This window comes from Saccopteryx bilineata, chromosome 1, assembly GCF_036850765.1.
Source record: "Saccopteryx bilineata isolate mSacBil1 chromosome 1, mSacBil1_pri_phased_curated, whole genome shotgun sequence".
Taxonomy (NCBI): domain Eukaryota; kingdom Metazoa; phylum Chordata; class Mammalia; order Chiroptera; family Emballonuridae; genus Saccopteryx; species Saccopteryx bilineata.
The window spans coordinates 56,619,177-56,643,583 of record NC_089490.1 but is presented as its reverse complement, the minus strand read 5'-3'; the positions used below and the strand labels follow the sequence as shown (position 1 = coordinate 56,643,583).

The window sequence follows — 24,407 nt, the reverse complement described above, 5'->3', positions numbered from 1 at the left end:
TCTCCCTGTTTCCAGCTTCAGAAAAATGAAAAACAAAACAAAACAAAAAACAAAACAAAACAAACAAAAAAAAAGAAGTCAATAACTGAGGCTGCTGGTTCGGGAACCCTGGGCTTGCCTGGTCAAGGCACATATGGGAGTTGATGCTTCCTGCTCCTCCCCCTTCTCTCTCTCTCTCTTTCTCTCTCACTCTTCTCTCTCTAAAAATCAATAAATAAAATATTAAAAAAAAAAGAAAATAAACACCTTAATTAAAAAAAAAAGTCAATAAATACTTTTATTAAAAACCAAAGAGATAAAGATCAAGAAACCACAGGCTTCTTTATATAGGATTTCTTGTAGAATTGCTTTAAATAATGCCTAAAAAGTATTTTAGCTTTTTTCTTGGCCTACATGTAAATTTTCATTGAATCATTTATTGCATAAACTAAGGCACAGCTGAATTCATTAATAACTTTGTCATCCTTTAGAACTCACGATTGCTTTTGTAGTCTTATTTTTGATGCAAGGTCATTATCATGGTTTTTGTCTAGATTGGAGAAAATTTGAATCTTGGTGTTGTACAAACTGCATATGCAAATGGAAGTTCAACACGGTACCTTGAAGAAGTTATGAAGGTATTGAACCATTTCTATTTTCTGGTAATTTTTTTTTTTTGGACAGAGAGAGGGGCAGGTAGGGGCAGACAAGCCGGAAGGGAGAGAGGTGAGAAGCATCAATTCTTCATTGCAGCTACTTTAGTCTCCTTAGTTGTTCATTGATTGCTTTTTCATATATGCCTTGCGGGGGGGGGGGGGGGAGGGGAGGGAGGCTATAGTAGAGCAAGTGACCCTTCTCAAGCTAGCAACCTTGGGCTCAAGTCAGCGACCCCATGCTCAAGCAAGTGACCTCAGGGCTTTGAACTTGGGTCCTCCATGTCCCAGTCTGATGTTCTACCCACTGTGCTACCGCCTGGTCAGGCTCTGGCAATTTCTTAATTACATTCTATTATAAATATTTCTGTGAGGGAAATAATACTCATGAAAGTGAGTGGGTTGTAGTGTGTGAAGCTGAGCTATTGCCCATGTGAGGGTAAACAGAAATCAAAAGACAAAATTAAATTGTCCCTGAGGCAGAAGGACTTTTTTCAGTCTCTTAGCAGAGTGCCTGTAAGTGTATCATAAGTCTGGCTTAATGCTTAGTCAGTAATAAAACTATTTCCTTACTCTGCTTCTGTGAAAAAGTTTTCTGAGTTGGTAGATTTTGTTTTTCTAATTATTTCCCTAGAGTCTACCAGATGGCTGCCCTCTGCATCACACTGCTCTAGCTAGGTGGTAGGGGTTCATGGCCAAAATGGAGTCTGTTTGCCTTTATTCTTTATCTCAGTGGCTATGTCATATTTTCCAACTTTTGTATATCTCTTAAGCTCCTGCATTTTGCTAGTTATTTTTGCTCTTCCATATGTTCTAAAGCAGGAATGGCAAAGTCAGATTCCTATAGGATCTGGATAGGTGAAATGGTAAGGACAGTATGTGGATGAGGACTAGGAAGAGTATGCCCAGGCCAGCTGCAGTCACCATTAGATTCTTCAAGAAGAGTTGAAAACATGAATTTTCATGTGAATTTCCTAGTTGTAAAGTCTTGGCAACTGATTTAAAATTTAAAATAAATAGTGGGTAGGCACAGTGAAACATGTGGAGGCTGGAGTTTGTGACTTAATTTCAGGGTGGGGCAAAAGTAGGTTAGCAGTTGTGTGTACACAAAACAGTTTATTCTCGTATTATTATTACTATTTTCCATTCAAACAACTCTAAACCCCACCCAGTTTATGGTTACAATAAAGTTACTCAGGGACTCCCATCTGTGGTCCAGTTGCTCGCCTTTCATGGAGATTTTCAGTACTTGGGTGGTTGTTTTAGAATTTTAATTCTTATTTTCTGTCTTAAAATTTCTTATAGGCAAGATTGCCTGTTTAAGAAACTGACTGCATTAGTAACTGTTACTTTTCAACCATTTTCTAATGGATTAAATACTTTTAGCCCCAACGGTTCCTGAGGTTTCCTAAATTCAAACGAAAGGTTGATCTAATTTGATCTTGATCTCCTTTTTTTGTTTTGTATTGGTTATTTTCTTAACTATTTCTATCAGATCTATTTAAGACTTGATCCACTGTTGCTAATCCAACCACATAATTTCTTACTGGGATTAGTTCTCAAAACTCCCTAATGGACCTTCTAAGCTAGAGTTAACAAACAGTGGCCTCTGGGCCAAGTCCAGCTTGCTACCTGTTTATCAAGTTTTATTGAAACAAAATTAAATTGTCCCTGAGGCAGAAGGACTTTTTTCAGTCTCTTAGCAGAGTGCCTGTAAGTGTATCATAAGTCTGGCTTAATGCTTAGTCAGTAATAAAACTATTTCCTTACTCTGCTTCTGTGAAAAAGTTTTCTGAGTTGGTAGATTTTGTTTTTCTAATTATTTCCCTAGAGTCTACCAGATGGCTGCCCTCTGCATCACACTGCTCTAGCTAGGTGGTAGCTAGAGCAGTGTGATGCAGCTCATTTGTTTTTGTATTGTCTGTAGCCGCTTTCGTACTACAATGACAGAACTGAGCAACTGTAACAGAGACCATATGGCCTGCAAAGCCTAAAATATTTATCTGGTCCTTTATAGTAAAAGCGTGCAGACCCCTCCTTTAAGCCATTCTCCATACTGTAGCTAAACTGAGCTATCTAAACAGATTGTCAGTCCTCCACTTACAGTCTCTCATTATTTTATAAGGGACCCTTATCTCTCACACCTTGCTTTTCCCTTGTCTTTGTGCTTCTAAGTTCCTTCTCTTCCCTGTTGTAACCACTTTGGTTTCAATTGCTTTGTCTTCCTCACTATATTAAGTTCCAGGTTCTGTCACCTGTTGTACCCCTAAACAGTAGGTATACAATAAATTTGCTGATTGAATAACTGATGTTGTGTTATTTTTTAATGTGTTAATAGGTACCAGTCTATTGTACTAAAACTGGTGTAAAACATTTACACCACAAGGCTCAAGAGTTTGATATTGGAGTTTATTTTGAAGCAAATGGACATGGCACAGTAAGTTTTCTTAAACAATCATAGCTGTAGATGGCACTAATTTTTATTTTTTCTGAAGTGAGAAGCAGAGAGGCAGAGAGACAGACTTCCGCATGCCCCAGACAGAGATCCACCCAGCATGCCCACCAGGGGGCGATGCTCTGCCCGTCTGGGGCATTGCTCCGTTTGCAACCGGAGCCATTCTAGCGCCTGAGGTGGAGGCCATGGAGCCATCCTCAGTGCCTGGGCCAACTTTGCTCCAGTGGAGTGTTGGCTGCAGGAAGGGAAGAGAGAGACAAGAGAGGAAGGAGAGAGGGATGTGTGGAAAAGCAGACGGGCATTTCTCCTGTGTGCCCTGGTCAGGAATTGAACCTAGGACTTCCACACAGTGGGCCGACGCTCTACCACTGAGCCATCTGGCCAGAGCCTGGCACTAATTTTAATGATGGGAATTGTGTATCTGGGTAGTAATAGGTAATATTCTTTTCTACTTTGTTGAAATGATTGGGGTGGTGTTAGAAATTATTTGGTGAATGTATATTTATGTGTTGTGAAACTGGTCTCTCTTTTAGATGATAGTGATCTTTGAGTGTGAAATTATGCTAATTTTTTTATAATATAATCTCATAAAAATGTACTTCTTAATCTTTTTATAGGCAGATTGTCACATGTCATTTAAAAATTATTTTCAACTGGTCATAGGTGGTAAAAGGAAAGTGCAGTAGGTGTGGCAAGTTAAAAATTTTGGCTAGCTTGAGAATTAAGATATAAACAAATAGAAATGAATTTAAAGTAATTAGCAATAAGCATATATATATGTGTATATATGTATATATATTATGGTGCTTTTAACATTATGTTTTAAAGAGTTTAAGATATAACCAGAGGCAGATTAAGGTCAGTTGAGGCCCCGGGCACAGAAGAAAATATTGAGCCCCTTAAAAAAAAAAAGAGACAGGGAAAAGAAAAATACATGTTAACCATATTTTTAAATAAAAAATATTATGTACTATCAAGTTAAAATTGTACATATGAAACCAAACTTGGTATCATTAGAAGAATGTGTAAAGTTGGGGTTTTGCGGAGCCCTTCAGAAGTCGGGGACCAGGGCATGCGCTCAGTGCGCCCACTATTAAATTCACCTCTGGGTATAACTCACCATAAAATTTACAATTTTAAGGTATATTAGGTAGTTTTTAGTATATTCATAAGGTTTATAATTTTCCTTTAACTGTTTTTATACCTCACCTCATTTCATAAATGGATTTGAGGTGGCCAACACAAAATTATCTAGGTCAAATAATTTTCCTCATTAATTTCAAAATTGGTTTCTAGAGGTGATGAATGTAAGTATAAGAAATGTAGGCTCTGCCTGACCAGGCGGTGGCGCAGTGGATAGAGCATTGGACTGGGATGCGGAGGACCTGGGTTTGAAACCCTGAGGTTGCCAGCTTGAGCATGGGGTCACTGGTTTGAGTGTAGGATCACAGACTTGACCTCTTGACCACTGGCTTGAAGCCCAAGGTTGCTGGCTTGAGCAAGGGGTTACTCACTGTACTGTAGCACAAGCCCCTCTACCCCCCGTCAATGCATGTATGCAAAAGCAATGAACAACTAAGGTGCCACAATGAATAACTGATGCTTCTCATCGCTCTCCTTTCCTGTCTGTCCCTCTCTCTGTCTCTGTCACACACACAAAAAAATGTATGCTCTTAGAAAATACAACTAAATGATAACATCAGTAATCTAATGCAGAGGTTGGTGAACAACTATAAAGGGCAGATAGTAGATATTTGAGGCCTCTGGGCTAGTCTGTTGCAGCTGGTCAGCTCTGCTGGTGTAGGGAGATGAAGGGTATGGCTGTTCCAGATGGGACCAGCCTGCGCCTCAGCTTACTGACAAGCTACTGTTTCAGCAGCTGGCTGAGTATGGTGTGTTACTGCTGCTCAGTGTCGCACAGCTGAAGGCACTGAAGTCATGCAAGGCATTTCAAAGAAATCTTGATGTATTATAATAAATAATCATGGCCCTGGCCGGTTGGCTCAGCGGTAGAGCATTGGCCTGGCGTGCGGGGGACCCAGGTTGGATTCCCGGCCAGGGCACATAGGAGAAGCGCCCATTTGCTTCTCCAACCCCCCCCCTCCTTCCTCTCTGTCTCTCTCTTCCCCTCCCGCAGCCGGGGCTCCATTGGAGTAAAGATGGCCCGGGCACTGGGGATGGCTCCTTGGCCTCTGCCCCAGGCACTAGAGTGGCTCTGGTCACGGCAGAGTGACGCCCCGGAGGGGCAGAGCATCGCCCCCTGATGGGAGTGTCGGGTGGATCCCAGTCGGGCGCATGCGGGAGTCTGTCTGACTGTCTCTCCCCGTTTCCAGCGGAGTCTGTCTGACTGTCTCTCCCCGTTTCCAGCTTCAGAAAAATACCAAAAAAAAAAAATAATAAAATAATCATGACACTGTTTGCCAAAATGTGGTAAATATGAGTACTCTTTTTATATTATATATTTTTGCCTAGCTTATATCCTTAATTTTAGGACAAAAACATACTAGTTGCAATTAAATATGTTCAAGGTAAAATGGATACAGATAGGCTTAAGGAACCTGGTTGCACGGAGCTCATGTAGCTGGCTGCAGGGCAAACGTAACGAACCCAGGTATGTGATCACCTTTGCCATGGTGGTATTTTCTTTGTAATCAGCTCTTTAAATTTTGATAAGCAGTTTTATAATCTATAAAGGAACTTCTTTCCCCTAGTAATTTATTTTGGGTTCTCTTGATCTTATATCATTTGCATACACTGTAAGGTTGCCATTATTTTTCCCCTCAGTTTCTCTAGATTTTGTACACTTTCATTGCAGGTACTGTTCAGTAAGGCTGCTGAAATGAAGATAAAACAACTAGCAAAAGAATTAGAAGATAAAAAAAGGAAAGCTGCTAAAATGCTTGCAAACATCATTGACTTGTCTAACCAGGTTAGAAATGATGGGGTGGTGGGCTTTTGGTTACTTTTACATTATTCAGACAGTGGACAGAATAGTGAGCTGTATAAACAAATTAAAGGAGTCCTGCGGCTTCCTTACAACAATGGTAGACACTGAGTTTTACACTGAAATGTCAGTGACAACATTTATGTGCTTCCCTTTCATTTTTTAATGAAAATTTTCAAAAATGAGTAGTAGCTCCTAGTCACTAGATTCAGCAACTGAGTGTATATATGTATGTAACTAAGCATGTTTTTTAAACCTGTTTTCTCGAGGAAATTCAGGGAAAATAATTGGGTGTGTCCTGTGGGTCAGACCGTTGGGATTGGAGTGTGATTGATGGCAGTGCAGGAGCAAGGAAAGGTGTGGAAGTAGCATTTGAGCATCTTGCACATTTCGGCACTTTGCATACCTCATCGTGTAATCCTTGCAGTAACATAGGGAGAAGGATTATTATGATTTTCATCTCATAAAGGAAAAAAAGGCTTAGGGCTACTGAGCAGAATATGTCTTCAGCCTCAGCTGTGTCACCTGAAGCTCCTATTTCTCCACCATTGGGCATGATTCCTTCCATCATGGCATAAGACCTCAAAAGAGATCTAGTTATAAAGAAAAATTTGAGATTGACCAGGTGGTGGAACAGTGGATAGAACGTTGGACTGGCACACTGAGAACCCACATTAGAAACCCCGAGGTTCTGGCTTGCGCATGGGCCCACCAGTTTGAGTTGTGGGGTCATCGGTTTGAGTATAGGATCATAGACATGACCTCAAGGTCGCTGGCCTGAGCCTGGGGTCATTGGCTTGAGCAAGGTGTCACCGGCTTGGCTGAATTTCCCCGGTCAAGGCACATATGAGAAAGCAATCAATGAACAACTAAGGTGTTGGAACTATGAGTTGATGCTTCTCATCTCTCCATCCCTGTCTCTCGTGTGCACTAAAAAAAAAAGTCATAGGATGTCAGTGTTGAAACCTTAAGAGGTATCCAGTCTAATTTCATTTTATCACTAAAGAGAAAGATTAAAGGCAAATTTCTCAGAGCTAGTTTTAATTCTTTTCCTCATTAATGTTTGTATTTATAGCTATGCTTCTATATATATGCTTCTATATATGCATATATAGTTAATAATGCTGCATGGAGGGAAGAGGAAGCACGGGCACTGACATTGGTTTTCTAAGACATTCACATCTAAGCTTTCCTCGTACTAGAGTGGTTTCTGCCATTGTCTCTCCCACGTTGCAGGCGGCTGGCGATGCTATTTCTGACATGCTGGTGATTGAGGCTATCTTGGCTCTGAAAGGCTTGACTATACAACAATGGGATGCTCTCTATACAGATCTTCCAAACAGACAGCTCAAAGTTAAGGTGTGAATGAGATTTTAAAATTACTTTTTTAAAAATTAAAACCTATTTCAAATCTCACTATATAAAAATATTCTCCAAATGTGTCATATTTCATTCTATACATATATATCATAGAAAATAATACTTTATATCATCTAACTGTATTTTCTCATATCTTTAAAAATTACAGAATAGCTCTAAACCATTCTGTTGAGATTTGGATTCCAAACTTACAAATATTATGTTATCACTTTAAAAACTCTATTATGGGAAATTTAAAACACACACGAGAACAAAGTAATGAACTCCTATATGTACCCAGCTTCCACAGATTTAAACTGCTGCCGCCTGACCTGTGGTGGTGCAGTGGGTAAAGCATCAACCTGGAAACGCTGAGGTTGCCGGTTCAAACCCTGGGCTTGCCTGGTCAAGGCACATATGGGAGTTGATACTTCCAGCTCCTCCCCCCTTCTCTCTCTCTGTCTCACTCTCCTCTCTAAAAATGAATAAATAAATAAAAAAATTAAAAAAAAAATAATTTAAACTGCTGCCTTCTTTTCCACATCTCCATATTACTGTGAAGCAAATCCTGGATAGTCTGTCATTTCACGTGAAAATATTGACTCTGTTATACTTGGTCCACGGAGTACTTCCTGAGGCTAGATGCTGAGGAGCATTCTCTCAAAGGGAGAGAATTTTTTAAAGACATTTTGTTTAAATGGCTAATTAATTTCTAGATATATGTATACCACTTTACACATTCAGCAACAGATTTGTGAAGGAGATAAAAGTCAGAGTTTACAGAAATGGCTGTTGATTGTACAGATAGTTTTTGGCATATTTAATAGGAGAAATACCATGATCTTTGGCATATTTAATAGGATCTTACCATGATCCTCTTCCATAATAGGTAATTTAAAAAAAAGATAAGGGCAAGCTAACATTTGATCATTGACTTAAGTTATACAGTATTTACTGGCCATTATTTTAATGGTAACTGTAAGATAGTCTGTGGAAATGTTATTTCTTTTTGTTAAAGGTAATTAATTCTTTATGGACTGAAGAAACAGAAACCATATAAATATGTTGAAATTAATAATCTTGATTTGGGGAGAAACAAAAATTATAAAATTTTAATGCAATTTCATCATATGCTTAACCTGGAACTTCTCTCAATAACTTGAAATGTAGCTCTGTTACTGTTAAAATGAAATGGCCATAACTTTTTGGTGGGAATTATTGTGAACAGATTGATTCTAAAAGGGAGTGAAATATCATAGCAAATATGAAATGCTTGTGCATAGGTTGCAGACAGGCAAGTGATTTGCACCACTGATGCTGAAAGACAAGCAGTCACACCCCCAGGATTACAGGAGGCCATCAACGACCTGGTGAAGAAGTACAAGCTTTCCCGAGCTTTCGTCCGGCCCTCTGGAACAGAAGATGTAGTCCGGGTGTACGCAGAAGCAGACTCACAGGTAAGCTGGTAGTTCACTGAAAAAATGTGCAATATGAGTCTTCACAATGTAGTGGGGGAAGGTTGTAGTATTAGATGAAATCTGTTTTAATAGTGTTTGAATTTCACTGATAATTAAGGATTTAATGTCTTTGAGATTTGTTTATGGAACCTTTTAGGTTCATATTAAGACTACAAAGTAGTTTTCATCAGTTATTGTTATATAGTTGAACAAAATTATACCCACTTAGTCTATTTCCCCAAATTTATTTTGTTTTATTCTATACTTTCTGAAAGTGTCATTTCTAATTGTGGCATGAATAACTAATAGGTACTTAGTTAGACACATATTAAGCTTATGTAGCCTGAAGTAGATTGTTTTTTTCTCCTGTCAAAGCGTAATCCTGTTGCTTTATAAAAACAAGCAGTTGTGAGGTCCATTTCTGTATCAGCTGGTACTGTCATCCATACCGCCTGAAATTCATGTTTGTCTCTGGGCTCTCAATTTGTTTTTCAAAATATTTCCTTTAAGTGACAGCCTTGCTCTGCTTTTGTATACTTGTTGTGATAAGAGTCAAGACTTTGTGGTCTGAACGTTTATAATTTGCCCTCTCCACATATTCTTTTCTTTCACCTTAAACCCTTGATAAAGTTTGCACAGCAGAGGCAAAATGGATTAGACTGAATAGGGACTTAGATGGAGATACTAACATTTAATTTATACAGTAGCTGGCAGGTTTTTTTGCAGAAGCGTTAGGCCATCCCAGAATATAATGAGTAACTAACCGTGGTGGATGAGGAGAGGACATCTGGAGCTTTTTACTCTTGCCCGACCAGGCAGTGGCGCAGTAGATAGAGCGTCGGACTGGGATGTGCAAGACCCAGATTCGAGACCCCAAGGTCGCCAGCTTGAGTGCGGGCTCATCTGGTTTGAGCAAGGCTCACCAGCTTGGACCTAAAGTCGCTGGCTTGAGCAAGGGGTTACTCGGTCTGCTGAAGGCCTACGGTCAAGGCACATTTGAGAAAGCAATCAATGGACAACTAAGGAACTGCAACGAAGAATTGATGTTTCTCGTCTCTCTCCCTTCCTGTCTGTCTGTGCCTATCAGTCCCTCTCTCTGACTGTCTCTGCCACAAAAAAAAAAACCCCAAAAAACCCACTTACTCACTCTTAGGATAATTGTGGCCTTTCTGCCTTTAATGACTATGTTTTATTAAATTTATTGTTTTGGAATAACTTATTTTCTTTTTTTTTACAGGGACAGAGAGAGAGTCAGAGAGAGAGATGGATAGAGACAGACAGACAGACAGGAAGGGAGAGAGATGAGAAGCATCAATCATCAGGTTTTTGTTGCGACACCTTAGTTGTTCATTGATTGCTTTCTCATTTGTGCCTTGACCGTGGGCCTTCAGCAGACTGAGTAACCCCTTTGCTCGAGCCAGCAACCTTGGGCTCAAGCTGGTGAGCCTTGCTCAAACCAGATGAGCCTGCACCCAAGCTGGCAACCTCGGGGTCTCAAACCTGGGTCCTCGGCATCCCAGTCTGACGCTCTATCCACTGTGCCACCGCCAGGTCAGGCTTATTTTATAACCTGGTTTGATTAAGAATCTCCCTTATTTGGAAGACTTTAACTTGTTTTCCATTTATTTAAGGGTCTTGGAACTTGCTACTGAAAGATGAGAAAAAGTTCCTTTGAATATATTAGAGAAAGAAGACTCAGGAAGCTCTCTGCTTCCCTCTGAGTTGCAGGGAACATGGCAGAGTCTGTCTCTCCCATCTAACCACCTTCCGTGTAATTTTCAGGAAAGTGCGGACAGCCTTGCCCATGAAGTGAGTTGTGCAGTGTATCAGCTGGCTGGAGGAGTTGGAGAGAAGCCCCAACCAGTTTCTGAAGACATTTAAACTGGATTTTTTACAAAATAATAGTACTACCATTATTGTGACAGGTTCCAACACATTTATAATCATAATGTTTACTGTACCTTCCTGGATTGTTTCTAGAGCTGATTGTTTTCCCTAAACACTACCAGAATAATCATTTAGAAACACCTCAGCCTTGCACTGTTCAATTGTTTGTTTTTTTAAATAAACTTACCTCTAATATCAGTCTCACTAATGTAAAATATTGGGGCTTACATATATGAATCAATTATTAACTTTATAATATATGCTGGGAAAAATTCATGAGGGCTGCCAGAAAATTAAATCTTATTACCAATACCTAGGGCTGTCTTTTCTGTTGCTGTTACCTAACCAGGATGTTGTTTTGAGGTCTTCACTATTGTTGATCCAGTGCAAAGAGTGGAGAAGACTATACAACCAATTTTTCCAAAGCAAAGTCTTCAGAATGATTCTTAAGTGACTCACCTCTTGAGTGACCATCAGCAGGAACTGAGGTGTGAGCTGAGGCCGTGCGTGTCTGTACTGAGGTGGCGCCCCAGACTCGGTTATCTTTACTCCTAGTGAAGCTGTGTGGATGGGAACTAACTGTAATACGGCACTAAGCCTGACAGAGAGCGACAGCATTCTGACACTAAATGTTAACAACAAACTCCCCAACCAATCTAAATTAAACAGCGCTTGAAACCAATAGTAAAAAATGTGCAGTGTGTATTTTGCAGGTTTAGGACAGCTCAGGACAATAAAACAATGAACTATACATGTATATATAGATCTCTCTTAGGCACCATAATCAATATGAGCCAACAATATTTAAACGTGATTCAGGCCACATTCAGACATTTGCTCTTATTTACAAATATTAAATTAAATACAACCTGAAATGTGTTTTGTTACATACAAAAACAAAAAAACTATACAACTCAGAGCAATGTTTGTTTTAAATGATTGAATTTACATTTAAACTATATGAAACCACTTGTGGTACTCAAGTTTTTATCACCCCTTCCAGGAAATCTTTTTCTATCATCTCTTCTATTTTTTGCCTGGCTTTGCTGGAAAATGGTTTGTGACTTTCCAGTTTCATGTCCTTATGAGGGAAGCTATTTGAGTAGAGGACGGGGCTCCCTGAGTGTCCTACACATCGGCTGGTGACTTTGCTGTTGAAGACTTGGCTGAGGACACTGAAGAACGGCAGGAGCTGCTCGATGCTGCGCACGCTGCAGACGGTGAGCAGCAAGTGCCCCGGCTCCCAGCCCAGTGTTCTCCCTGAGTTGTCTTCCTCCGGATTTTTCTGAGAAAACAAAAGGGAAATTGTTATTAAAGACGATGAAGTACACGAGGATACTTAAAAAGGTATAACATCAGCAGTTAAATACAAATGATGACATTACACTCTCATTCTAGACTTGATTAAAATTCTTCTGAGGCCTTTTGGTACCAGTTATTTAGTGAATATAGAGGGGTCTAAGCCTGCAGTAACATTTTCCAAATGCATGAGGAAGCTTAGCGGAATTGGTTTTGGAGGAGAGTCAAATACTGAAAGTTTATTTTGTGCTTTGCATATACTCAAAAAGCTCCCAGATTTCTGGATTCCCACTAATGTAACCAACGACTAGATCACAAAATGACTACAGAATAAGGCTAGGGAGGGACAAAGGGTCTTAGACATTTCACCATTAATAAATCAATACCCTTTTGGCCAAGTGGCTAAAACTTGCCACAAGAGCATAGCATGGCCTAAAATGAAGAATTCCTGTCAGCACAGAGAAAGGAAAGGAACTCTCAGGAGACCACCCGTTTCTGTGTCCTGCTAAAACAGCGTGGGAGGACAGCTGGAACTGGAGGCAGAATAACTGGCTCTGCCCTTTACTTACTGTGAGCATCCTTGGGCAAGCACAGAAAGGTTCCTCATTATAAAATGGGGAACTCTCTCTTGCAGCAATAAAGTCAAGAATGTATGTGAAAATTCTGTCAACTAAATAAACAGAGTAAGATAATTTGAATACTAAGAAGCTAGTTTGAGAAGCCAACTAAACATACAAACAGTTGTTAGACATTGTCTATCTAGAAAAAGTTTTAAGAACTAATTTAAAGATTTTTAACTTGGGCAGACACATAGATATGAAAACACACTGAGTAGGGATAATGAAAACAAACTGACAGAAACCAGAAACACAATCTGTCATTGATTACAAATGGAGTTTGCCTTCTAAGATAAGATGTTGCTGAGAAACTTTGTGTACCTAATATTTTAATATCTCTAGTTTTCCAGTGGAGATGCAAAATCATTATCTGTGTGTGCTCACAGATTTGTTTAGAAATAAAATCCTGAGAAAGGAAAATAGATTTAAGTTAAAACAGAAGACTAGGAGTAATTCAATTCTTTATGGCCAAAACCCCTAGCTACCTTTTAGTTAATATGTTAGCAGTTCCTTAACCTCCAATCTTGATTATAGGATTAGAAAACCACCTTCCTTTCTCAACTATAACACTTGCTTCAATGACAGTCCTGGGAATGACTTTTAGATCACTGACTACCATTAATTGGCTGACCATGCCATCTTTAGTTCCCTAAATCAAACTGCAATTTATTAGTAACTAAAGGGTATAAAACATCTTGAAGTGAATAATATATTTAAACTCTCCATATAACTATTTCCAATGTAAGAGAACTAAGGTTACCTTTTGTTTATATTCCTGTCCAGACGTACCTTTGAGAGAGGGGCCTTTACTAAACTCAGTGTTCCGCTTTTTAAATCAGAACCACCCTCCCTCAATAATATTAAAAAGTCAAACATACAAATGAACACTTTCTTTCATTTCACCAATCTACACTTGAAGAAAGACTTCCTTCCTTGTATTTGTTGGAATTCAGACCTGGGTTTGTCTCAATATTTGGTCCAGTTGTGGCAACTTTTGCTGCCTATCACAAGCATCAAAAAGCCACCCTCACCTGATGCTTGGTCATCTCCAATCCCTCCAAAATCACTGTCTTAAAGTCCTCCTCCTTGTCCTGTGGAAGGAAAGAGGAGAACTCATAGCCTTCGTTCCATGAGAAGAATGCTTGGCCATGAAGACCTTATTTAAAGTGTTTTGGGGAAATGCCTTTCAATTGTAACTGTTTCCTTACTCTGTGGGACAATTTTGGGCAAAAGGCTGTCATATTTATTCCTTAGATACAGGGGAGTCATAAAAATGCTCATTACTAAAGAGAAGCAGGGATGACAAAATAATGTGCTTGGGGTCATATGTAATCACCTTGCTTTTGGATTTGCTATCATGAATATTTTATATTTTTTCAAACTCTGACATCAAAATGAAAGTACTTAAGTCCTGTCCTAAACTCTGGACCCAACTTTGTCCTTTTACTTGGTCCCTAAAGAAATAACTTGATTTTAAATCAAGTTCCTCATATCCTTCAAGTACAACCTCCTTTTTTTTTTGTATTTTTTTTTCTTTTTTCTGAAGTTGGAAATGGGGAGGCAGTCAAACAGACTCCCGCATGCGCCAGACCGGGATCCACCCGGCATGCCCACCAGGGGGCGATGCTCCGCCGCAATCAGAGCCATTCTAGCGCCTGAGGCAGAGGCCACAGAGCCATCCTCAGTGCCCGGGCAAAATTTGCTCCAATGGAGCCTTGGCTGCAGCAAACTTTGCGCCAATGGAGCCTTGGCTGCGGGAGGGGAAGAGAGAGACAGAGAGGAAGGGTAGGGGGAGGGGTGGAGAAGCAGATGGGCGCTTCTTTCTCCTGTGTGCCCTGGACGGGAATCGAACCCGGGACTCCTGCACGCCAGGCCGATGCTCTACCACTGAGCCAACCGGCCAGGGCCTTACAACCTCCTTTTTAATTGCTTTCCTCCATTCCATTTTCTGTAGTTTGTGGAATGCAGTTTAGGAGCTGCTGCCTGAATAGGGGACCCCAGAAGACTGGAAAATTTCTGAGCACTCAAAGCACATTTAGAAAACTAGAACTCAAGAGTCAATCCAGATTATCCCCAAATTATACAATTTGTTTTTGAATGCAAAGGACAAGATTTGTAAACAAAGGCCCACTGATGCACATTCTCAATTCATTATCATTGATCCTTGAACAACACAGGTTTAAACTGTGTGGGTCTACTTAAACAAATTTTTTTTTAATAAAAGGAAAATACATTTATTTTCCTTATGATTTTTTAAAACATTTTCTCTTTGCTTGTTTTATTGTAAGAATATAGTATATAATACATGTTACATACAAAATGTGTTCATCAACTATTTACGTTCTCAGTAAGGTCAACAGGCTTTTAGTAGTTAAGGTTTTGGGAGTTAAAAGGTATACATGGATTTTCAACTGCATGGGGGGTCGGTGCCCCAACACTCACATTGTTCAAGGGTCACTTGACTATGTTCTTGGGCAAAGATTTCTAGTAAGCCTGATGCACACTGAAAAAATATCTTTAAAAATACAACTATAAATATATTTTATAAATTTTATCTTCTTACACTTAAAGAGAAATTAAAAAGGAATGCAATACCTTTGCCCTTTTTCGAAGAAGTTTTGCTAGTCGTACTACATAAGGTTTAAATTCTCTTTGATGCATGCCTTGCCTTCTGACTTCCAAACCAGAATCGTCGGAGGCTTCTGGAATAAAGGCCCATCGGTACCTATGTATAGATGAATGATTTCCATCAACATTAGGACAGACTGTGTCATCTAACACAAGGCCACATAAACAGAGTAAAAAGTTCAACCCTCTACCACCTACACAGATTCGAATGCAGCTGGGCCCTTGCAGTAGTCACCCTGGGCATGTTTCTTAACCAAGCACTTTCGTTATCAGTAAATACAGATACTGTTAACTGTCTCACAGAATATAACAAGTGAATGAATATGGAAACTTGTAAAGTGCTTATTACTATTTTTCATGAACACAAAGCAAGTCTTCAACAAATGTTTCTATCCTCATTAATAGGCAAAATTTCCACTATGTATTCAGTCAAATGTTCCCTAACTACACAGTAAGGGGGAAAAGAACAAATAACTTAAGAAAAACTTAAGCAGGACTTCTTTCATACCTCCCTTTGTATTTTTGATTTTTGCCTTTAATAAGTAAAATTAATATCTGAGTATAGAAAAAAGTCTAACACTGAAAGGATATACCAAAGACAGTCTCCCTCCCACTGTAGGATCCACCAATATCATCAGTTTTGTGTGTCCATCCCAGTTCATGCAGAAAAGATCACATATTCACACACCCCTCTTCTTTAAAACAAAACATAATTGGCTTCTTGTTTTAATTATATCTCTTGGTCATAACACCATATAAAATTCCATCCTTTTTAATAGGTCCATAGTGCTCCAGTGTTGCAAAGTATTGGTTTAACCAATCTCGAAGACTGTCCAATTTCTTGCTTTTACAGAAAGTGCCATAATGGAAAGACACCCTTATGTCATGCTGATTTTGTGCACATCTGAGAGTGCAGTGGTTGGATAAATTCTTGCATGTAGCAGGATTTTATATTTTGAATTTATATAAATATAACATCTTTGAAGGGCAACTGGAGGTATAAACTTCCAACAAGAATAAGAATGCTTCACTTGTTAAGGGTAAAAGGAAATACACGTTCCATCTTTACCATTCTGATGGTTATTTATAATTTTAATTGGAATTTCTCACGAGTAAGTCTGAGGACCTCTTCCTATGTTGAGAAGCTATTCCTCTTCTATGAACTATTTATGAACTCTCATTGGCCCATTTTACTATTGGATTACTGATTTTTACATATTAAGCAGGTTAGACTTTTATCATATGCACTGCAAATATCTCTTCCCAGCTCATTGCTGCCTTTTAAACATGGTATCTGTTAGTCTCGCAGACTTTTAATTTTGTATGTAAACTATCAAATATTTTGAACTTCTGAAATAGTCATGTCAGAAAGATATTACTCTTTCAAGATTAAATTCCCCTTATTATCTTGTACTGTTTAATAGATTTTTTAAAAAAGACAGTACTTTTTAAAAAACTAGATAGAATTATGGCATATTTCATATTTCATCCCTTTCTAGTAACCATCATTTTTTTTTAGGTTGGAGGAGGGAGACAGCAAGGCAAAGAGCTCCTTATGCACTCCAAGCGTGATCCACTCGGCAGCCCCCGATTGGGCCGATGCTCAAATCAGTCAAGCCATCCTCAGTGCCCGAGGTCAACACTCTAACCCAGCGGTTCTCAACCTGTGGGTCGCGACCCCGGCGGGGGTCGAACGACCAAAACACAGGTCACCTAAAGCCATTGGAAATACATATTTTATTTTAAAATGTATTGTATAATAAATATGTATTTTCCGATGGCTTTAGGCGACCCCTGTGTTTTGGTCGTTCGACCCCCGCCGGGGTTGCGACCCACAGGTTGAGAACCGCTGCTCTAACCAATCAAGCCACTGGTTGCAGGAGGGGAAGAGGGAGAAAAGCAGATGGCTGCCTCTCCTGTGTGCCCTGACTGGGAATCGAACCTGGGATGTCCATACACCAGGCCGCTCCACTGAGCCACCGGCCAGGGCCTAGTAACTATATCTTTTTTTTTTTTTTTTTTTTGTATTTTTCTGAAGCTGTAAACGGGGAGAGACAGACAGACTCCCGCATGCGCCCGACCGGGATCCACCCGGCACGCCCACCAGGGGCGACGCTCTGCCCACCAGCGGGCGATGCTCTGCCCCTCCAGGGTGTCGCTCTGCCGCGACCAGAGCCACTCTAGCGCCTGGGGCAGATGCCAAGGAGCCATCCCCAGCGCCCACCCGGGCCATCTTTGCTCCAATGGAGCCTTGGCTGTGGGAGGGGAAGAGAGAGACAGAGAGGAAGGAGGGGGGGGTGGAGAAGCAAATGGGTGCTTCTCCTATGTGCCCTGGCTGGGAATCGGACCCGGGTCCCCCGCACGCCAGGCCGATGCTCTACCACTGAGCCAACCAGCCAGGGCCTCTATATCTTGACAAGTAAAGAGGATAAACGCATTCTGGATCTCATAGAAGTGAAAAAGTCAATATCATAAGCATTAGTACTTAATGTTCTTTAAACCCTAAAAAGTACATTTCCTATCAGCTTTGTTAAGATAAGCATTCTAATTAATTTTAGACACTTCCCTATGGTTCTGCTTATTATTCTTTTCTGAAGTATTTTAGGAGTAATATCAGTTTAACAGATACCCAACCACTGAAATTCATCAAGAGATATATGTATATGGTTTTCAAATGTAGCGAAATAAAAATAATATAAAAAATAAACAGGAATTAATCTAAAAGTAATTTATAGTTTTTACCAGTACATTTATACACCAAAATAAACAGTCTGAAAGAAATTAAGTGAACAATGCCCTTCACTATAGAAGCAAAAAAAATAAAATACCTAGCAGTAAATTTAACCAAGGAGGTAAAAGACTTGTACTCAGAAAATTGTAAGACAAAGAAAAAAGAAATCAAGGAAAATACAAACAAGTAGAAGCTTATTCAAGTGGAAGCTTATATTGGATAGGAATAATAAACATCATTAAAATGTCTATATCACACAAAGAAATCTAAAAATTCAATGCAATTCCTATTAAAATACCAATAATATACTTCAAAGATACAGAACAAATATTTCAAATATTTATATGGAAACAAAAGAACACAAATAGCCTCAGAAATCTTGATAATGAAGAATAAAGTGGGAGGTATCACCCTTCCTGATATGGTATCAAGTTATATTACAAGGCCATTGTAATCCAAACAGCCTGGTACTGGCATAGGAACAGGCATACAGATTAATGGAATAGAAGAGAAAACCCAGAAATAAACCCACACCTTTATGGTCAATTGCTATTTGACAAAGGAGGTAAGAGCATACAGTGGAGTAAAAATAGTCTCTTTAATAAATGGTGTTGGGAAAATTGGACAGGTACATGCAAAAAAAATGACACTGGACCACTAACTTACACCATTCACAAAAATAAACTCAAAATGGATAAAAGACTTAAATGTAAGTCACGAAACCATAAACATCTTGGAAGAAAACATAGGCAGTAAACTCTCCGATTATCTCTCAGCAAAATTTTTGCCAATTTATTTTCAAGGGCAAGTAAAATAAAGGACAAGATAAACAAATGGGACTATATCAAACTAAAAATCTTTTGCACAACAAAAGACACCATTAACAAAATAAAAAAACCCATACAATGGGAGAACATATTTGCCAATATGTCTGATAAAGGGTTAATAACCAAAATTTATAAAGAACTTCTAAAACTCAACATCATGAAGGTAAACAATCCAATTAAAAAATGGGCAAAAGAACTGAACAGACACTTCTCCAAAGAGGACATACAGATGGTCAACAAGCAGATGAAAAAATATTCAAGGTCACTAATCATCAGAGAAATGCAAATTAAAACCACAATGAGCTACCACCTCACACCTGTCAGAATGGTGCTCATTAACAAATCAACACACAGTAAGTGCTGGAGAGAGTGTGGAGAAAAGGGAACCCTCCTGCACTGCTAGTGGGAATGCAGACTTGTGCAGCCACTGTGGAGAACAGTATGGTGTTTCCTAAAAAAATAAAAACGAAACTGCCTTTTGACTAAGCAATACAAAATCACTGATTCAAAAGAAGAAATGCACCCTCATGTTTATGGCAGCATTGTTTACAATAGCCAAGATCTGGAAACAGTCCAAGTGTCCGTCAGAGGACGAGTGGATTAAAAAGCTGTGGTACATATATACTATAGAATACTATGGGGTCATGAAAAAGAAGGAAATCTTACCCTTTGTGATGGCATGGACAGACCTGGAGATTATTATGCTAAGTGAAATAAGCCAGGCAGAGAAAGACAGATATGATAGGATCTCACTTATATGTGGACTCTAACGAACAAAGTGAACTGAGGAACAGAATACAGTTCACTTTGTTCATTAGAGTCAGGGCAGGGTCACAGGAAGGGACAGCTGTCAGAGGGAAGGGGGATGGAGGGATGGGATCAGAGAAGGTGAAAGGATTAATTATATATACATAACACATAGATACAGATAACAGGACAGCAAATCTGAGAGGGAAGGGGGGAGGAAGCTGGGAGGGGGGCAAAAAGGGTGTAATGGGGGACATGGGGGTGGGGGTGATGATGTTATATTGAGTGGCACACTTGAATCCATGTTAACACAATAAATTAAAATAAAAATTCAAAGAAATATATCTTTGAGCACTTATGAACAAGGCTTTGTGAGAATGTACTTATGTTAATTTTCTCCCTATTCTCCTCTGCCATTTCTAGTGCAGTTCATTATCATCTGAAATTAAACAAACTCCTTGATCCTAGTCCTGCCCATTCCTACTCCTTTAAACTAAGGCCAAAGTAAAACTTCTAAAGTGCAAGCCTGGCTTAATAAATATAGCCCTTCACTCCTTAATGGACCTGAGAGGCTTCCCACTGTCCTGATGTTAAGGTCCAAATTCTCTAATATAGCTTATTCATATAATTCATATTTCAGTCCCATTGAGCCTCTTCTTTCAACATTCTACTCCAGCAATACTAATCTTTCAATATTTCTCACTCACATACCAACTTCATCCACCTCTAAGTCCTCACACATGCATCTCTTCCAACTGTCACTCTTCACTTCCTCAATATAAAACTGCCCTCGCAGCCGCCCTGACCTCAAAGCTAGGAGGTGGTCACTGCGATGTGGCCTTGCAGCACCTTGAACCACATCCATCAAATCATCCGTCATGTTGAACTATATCTATTACACGGAACTTGAAGCTGGTGAGTCATGTACCCCACTGCTTCATGTCCAGTGGGTACTCAATTTGTTTACTTCAATAACTCTGTCTCTGCCATCCACCAAAAAAATTACACTTTAATAAAAATATATCAAATTACACAAAAGCCATTTAAATTAGTCTTAGATGTCAGTTACTAAAGCAAATGCTGTTCCAAAAATAGCCATTTAACATCCTTGCTTTTACTTACATCTGAAACTGAGGAAGATTTTCAGAGGGCAATGCCAGGGCCAAATCCAAAAATTTGCAAGCCGAGAGATAGAGGTTTAACCACCGCTGGCTGTTGTATGAAGTAGAGAAGCCATTGCCTCCTGTGTATGTCGTCTCCAGACCTGCCACGGAGGGCCCTGACGTCCTGTAAGCAGGAGACGGCGCTGTCAGTAGCTGGACCTGTTTACTAACAGGTAATTCCTGGAAAATCTCAAAGTGCCAACTAATGTTTTATCATAATCATTCTGAACTAAATTGTGCTGTTCTCAAAATATTACCTTCTTTAAATTTTATGAGCATAAAAATAGTACAGAATAACTTGTGTTATACCAAAGAAATAGAAAATAAAAGCTGTAAAACCAAGAGACATCTCTACTACTTGGCATCATTCTGCAAAGGGGGCTTGGGGCTTTCTGTAGTTAACACAGTTATTAGCATTGAGAACTCTTAAATAAACCTAGCATGGTGAAAGAAAAATATATTCAAGGCATAATGGTCTTGAAGTTTTCAACTTACAAACTTATTTATATAGAAATTTCTGTATAAATAAAATTGTATTATACTTAGTCATATAATAAACTACCTCTAGTAAGAATAAAATTATAATACATTAAATTGAGATCATTGCAGAAGATTTGGACATACGGATAACTTAGTGACGAATTACCTGCCATAATAGGTTGTGCTGCATGTTTTGTGGCCAAGATGTGATCAACCAAAACCAAAATGGCTCATGGACCTAAAACTATATTGGATTGCTTCAAACAAAATCTGTGTCCAGAAGCCACAGGCAGAATACTGATAGGTTAGTCCAGTCTAAAAAGCTTAAGGAATAAGTAAAAAATATATCCAGATATGATCAAGTAGGTAGTAACAGACTAAATACAGAGCGGGGCAAAAGTAGGTTTACAGTTATTCATATAGAAAACAACGATGAGTAATACAAGAATAAACTGTTTTGTGTACTCACAACTGTAAGCCTACTTTTGTCCCACCCTATATATAAAGTATTTAGATAAAGCAGTATCTGCATTCTCCTCGTTGCAAAGTAACATTCTGGATGGTTTTAAGGCACTAAATATTGACAAGAATATACTGAAATGAAGGACATTACCGGGAAATATCTTCATCAGCAGTGAGTTCCTGCTCCATCAGTAAAAATACCTGTACCTGAAGACCATGGAATAAATAGGAAATGTTTTCAAATTGGATATTTAACCCTTCTTTCAAGTTATCTTTGTGCAATATTCTCATTAATCTAAAAACAAACTGTAGGATACAACTTCAGGATCTTTGGACTTAGTTTCTGAAAAGGCAACTACCACAGAGCCTTGCTAACTGTTTGGCAGAGTTGAGATAAAGGCATGCTTTTGTTTTGGGTGAATATGGAACAGAGATGTTAGTTATTTAATAAGGAAAACTGCTGAAGCCAATTTCTTTGTGGAGATTTTATAAAATGCTTGGTTTTCAGAATGGGCATTGCTTTCTCTTTTTCTTTTTTTCCCCTTTCCCTTTCTTTATTCATCTTCTTTTCCCCAACTCCCCAAATAATTCGGATGAGGATGATGAGGTATGGTTTGGGGAGAGGAATGGGTTAGTGTAGGGGGAATTTTTATTTTTTGGAAGTTTACAAAATCTTCATGAAGAAAGTCTCTGAAGCAAGCTTAACTAGGGCAAGTGCTGCATTCAAGAGCAAGTACCTGCCTTCAGTCAGTCCATTTACATACAGCTAAACATCTCTAATCAGTCTGGAGGTGCTGCAACAGCTGGAACCCGGCCAGGAAAAGTTAAAATGTTTTAAATGCCATGACAAAGTTAAAAATTTTGTGTAGAATTCTAGAGACTGAATTATACAAGATCAAACAAAGTAATGATTCACAAGGAGCTAATATAATTGTATTAAGAAGTTTAAGCTGTATGGGATGAAATCTGACTTGTTTTACTATTTTCTGCTGTTACATTTGTCAGGAAAAGGCTTAACTAGAGTTCAGTTCTCTTCCAAGATTAGTTTTTATATAGTAACCATATTGACACTAATCACTGCTTTGTAATTTACTTAAACTTGACTGAAATAAAATTAACTCACAAGTTCTGTAATCATGGTAGGCCAGAGTGAGGTAAGGTGTTGTGGAGACATTCTTAAAAGTAACACTCTGAAAAACAGGAACACTTGAGAGTGAAGAGTTGGCACCTGGGGCAAACGGAGACTCTCAACCAATCTCTCTGAAAGAAATGTGGTATATTTTTGATTCCCAAATAAGTAGAATCATTTTCAATATAAAACTTTTCTAAATCTATATAATTTCAGGTAAAACTTTCTGTAGCAAAGGACCAACTCTAAAAATTTTCCAATCTGCTGTAGATTGATACTTTCGTAAACTACAATAAAATTGAATTATTAGAGCCCTGGCCAGATGGCTCAGTGGTAGACCATCAGCCTGGTGTGTGGAAGTCCCTGGTTTGATTCCCGGCCAGGGCACATAGGAGAGACACCCATCTGCTTCTCTGCCTCCCCCACTCCTTCCTCTCTCTCTCTCTTCCCCTCCCACAACCAAGGCTCCACTGGAGCAAAGTTGGCCTGGGGGGTTATGGATGGCTCCATGGCCTCTGCCTCAGGCGCTAGAATGGCTCTGGTTGCAATGGAGCCACGCCCCAGATGGGCAGAACATCACCCCCTGGTGGGCATTCAGGGTGGATCCTGGTTGGGCACATGTGGGAGTCTGTCTACCTCCCTGCTTCTCATTTCAGAAAATATAAAAAGAAAAAAAATATTAGAAAAATCAAAGAAAAAGATAAATAAAATACAAATGCCATTTTCTTCTTACTAGATTCAACAGAATCTAATTGTTAAAATGCTTAATCTACATTTCTGTTCTTACCATGAGTGAGCTAAATAGCCTTGTGTGGAACCACAACTTGAATACCACAGATTTAGATTTAGTCAACTTTAGAAATCACAGGGCCCTGGCCAGTTGGCTCAGCGGTAGAGCGTCGGCCTGGCGTGTGGGGGACCCGGGTTCGATTCCCGGCCAGGGCACATAGGAGAAGCGCCCATTTGCTTCTCTACCCCCACCCCCTCCTTCCTCTCTGTCTCTCTCTTTCCCTCCCGCAGCCAAGGCTCCATTGGAGCAAAGATGGCCCAGGCGCTGGGGATGGCTCCTTGGCCTCTGCCCCAGGCGCTAGAGTGGCTCTGGTCGCGGCAGAGCGACGCCCCGGAGGGGCAGAGCATCGCCCCCTGGTGGGCAGAGCATCGCCCCTGGTGGGCGTGCCGGGTGGATCCCGGTCGGGCGCATGCGGGAGTCTGTCTGACTGTCTCTCCCCGTTTCCAGCTTCAGGAAAAAAAGAAAAAAAAGAAAAAAAAAGAAATCACGGGACAAATAGTGTGCATGCTGTATATGTACATGCGATATTAGATATATGGAGTCAGGAAAGAAGGAGTACTAATCTGAGAGAGAGAGAGAAATAATCTCACTATGGAGAGGACAGCGGCCGTGGCCAGCCAGTCCTGCCATCGCAGTGGCTGGCAGCTGCACAAGCACTCTGACAGCAACAGCTGACAGTTCTGCCCTGGGGCAAGGTCATCCCTGGTACATAGTGACCTGAGATCTTTCATGAAGGTTTATTGAAACCTTACGCCCTAGACTACAGACCTCAAAATGTTACTTCCAGCCAAAATTTCCTG

The 24,407-nt window shown here is 39.7% G+C and overlaps 2 protein-coding genes across 18 annotated transcripts in view; one reads left to right on the top strand and one right to left on the bottom strand.

Moving 5' to 3' along the window:
- The window catches only part of PGM3 (phosphoglucomutase 3), a 28,420-nt gene extending 17,488 nt beyond the window's left edge, over positions 1 to 10,932 (top strand). For 6 of the 8 annotated variants that reach the window (XM_066254120.1, XM_066254115.1, XM_066254119.1 and 3 more), the window contains 6 exons: positions 534 to 617; positions 2,971 to 3,069; positions 5,903 to 6,016; positions 7,268 to 7,390; positions 8,674 to 8,847; positions 10,630 to 10,932. In XM_066254120.1, the coding sequence (XP_066110217.1) occupies positions 534 to 617; positions 2,971 to 3,069; positions 5,903 to 6,016; positions 7,268 to 7,390; positions 8,674 to 8,847; positions 10,630 to 10,728 (693 nt within the window). In that variant the 3' untranslated portion in view covers positions 10,729 to 10,932. The remainder of the gene's footprint in view (positions 1 to 533; positions 618 to 2,970; positions 3,070 to 5,902; positions 6,017 to 7,267; positions 7,391 to 8,673; positions 8,848 to 10,629) is intronic. The other 2 variants (XM_066254125.1, XM_066254128.1) reach the window with 2 other exon arrangements.
- A 487-nt stretch (positions 10,933 to 11,419) lies between these two features.
- Positions 11,420 to 24,407, bottom strand: part of DOP1A (DOP1 leucine zipper like protein A) — a 128,875-nt gene continuing 115,887 nt past the window's right edge. For 6 of the 10 annotated variants that reach the window (XM_066254076.1, XM_066254083.1, XM_066254086.1 and 3 more), the window contains 6 exons: positions 22,812 to 22,948; positions 21,840 to 21,895; positions 20,706 to 20,870; positions 15,246 to 15,375; positions 13,682 to 13,741; positions 11,420 to 12,019 (listed from right to left, as the gene is read on the bottom strand). In XM_066254076.1, the coding sequence (XP_066110173.1) occupies positions 11,714 to 12,019; positions 13,682 to 13,741; positions 15,246 to 15,375; positions 20,706 to 20,870; positions 21,840 to 21,895; positions 22,812 to 22,948 (854 nt within the window). In that variant the 3' untranslated portion in view covers positions 11,420 to 11,713. Of the gene's footprint in view, positions 12,020 to 12,509; positions 12,704 to 13,681; positions 13,742 to 15,245; positions 15,376 to 20,705; positions 20,871 to 21,839; positions 21,896 to 22,811; positions 22,949 to 24,407 lie in introns of those variants that run through there. The other 4 variants (XM_066254112.1, XM_066254106.1, XM_066254113.1 and 1 more) reach the window with 2 other exon arrangements.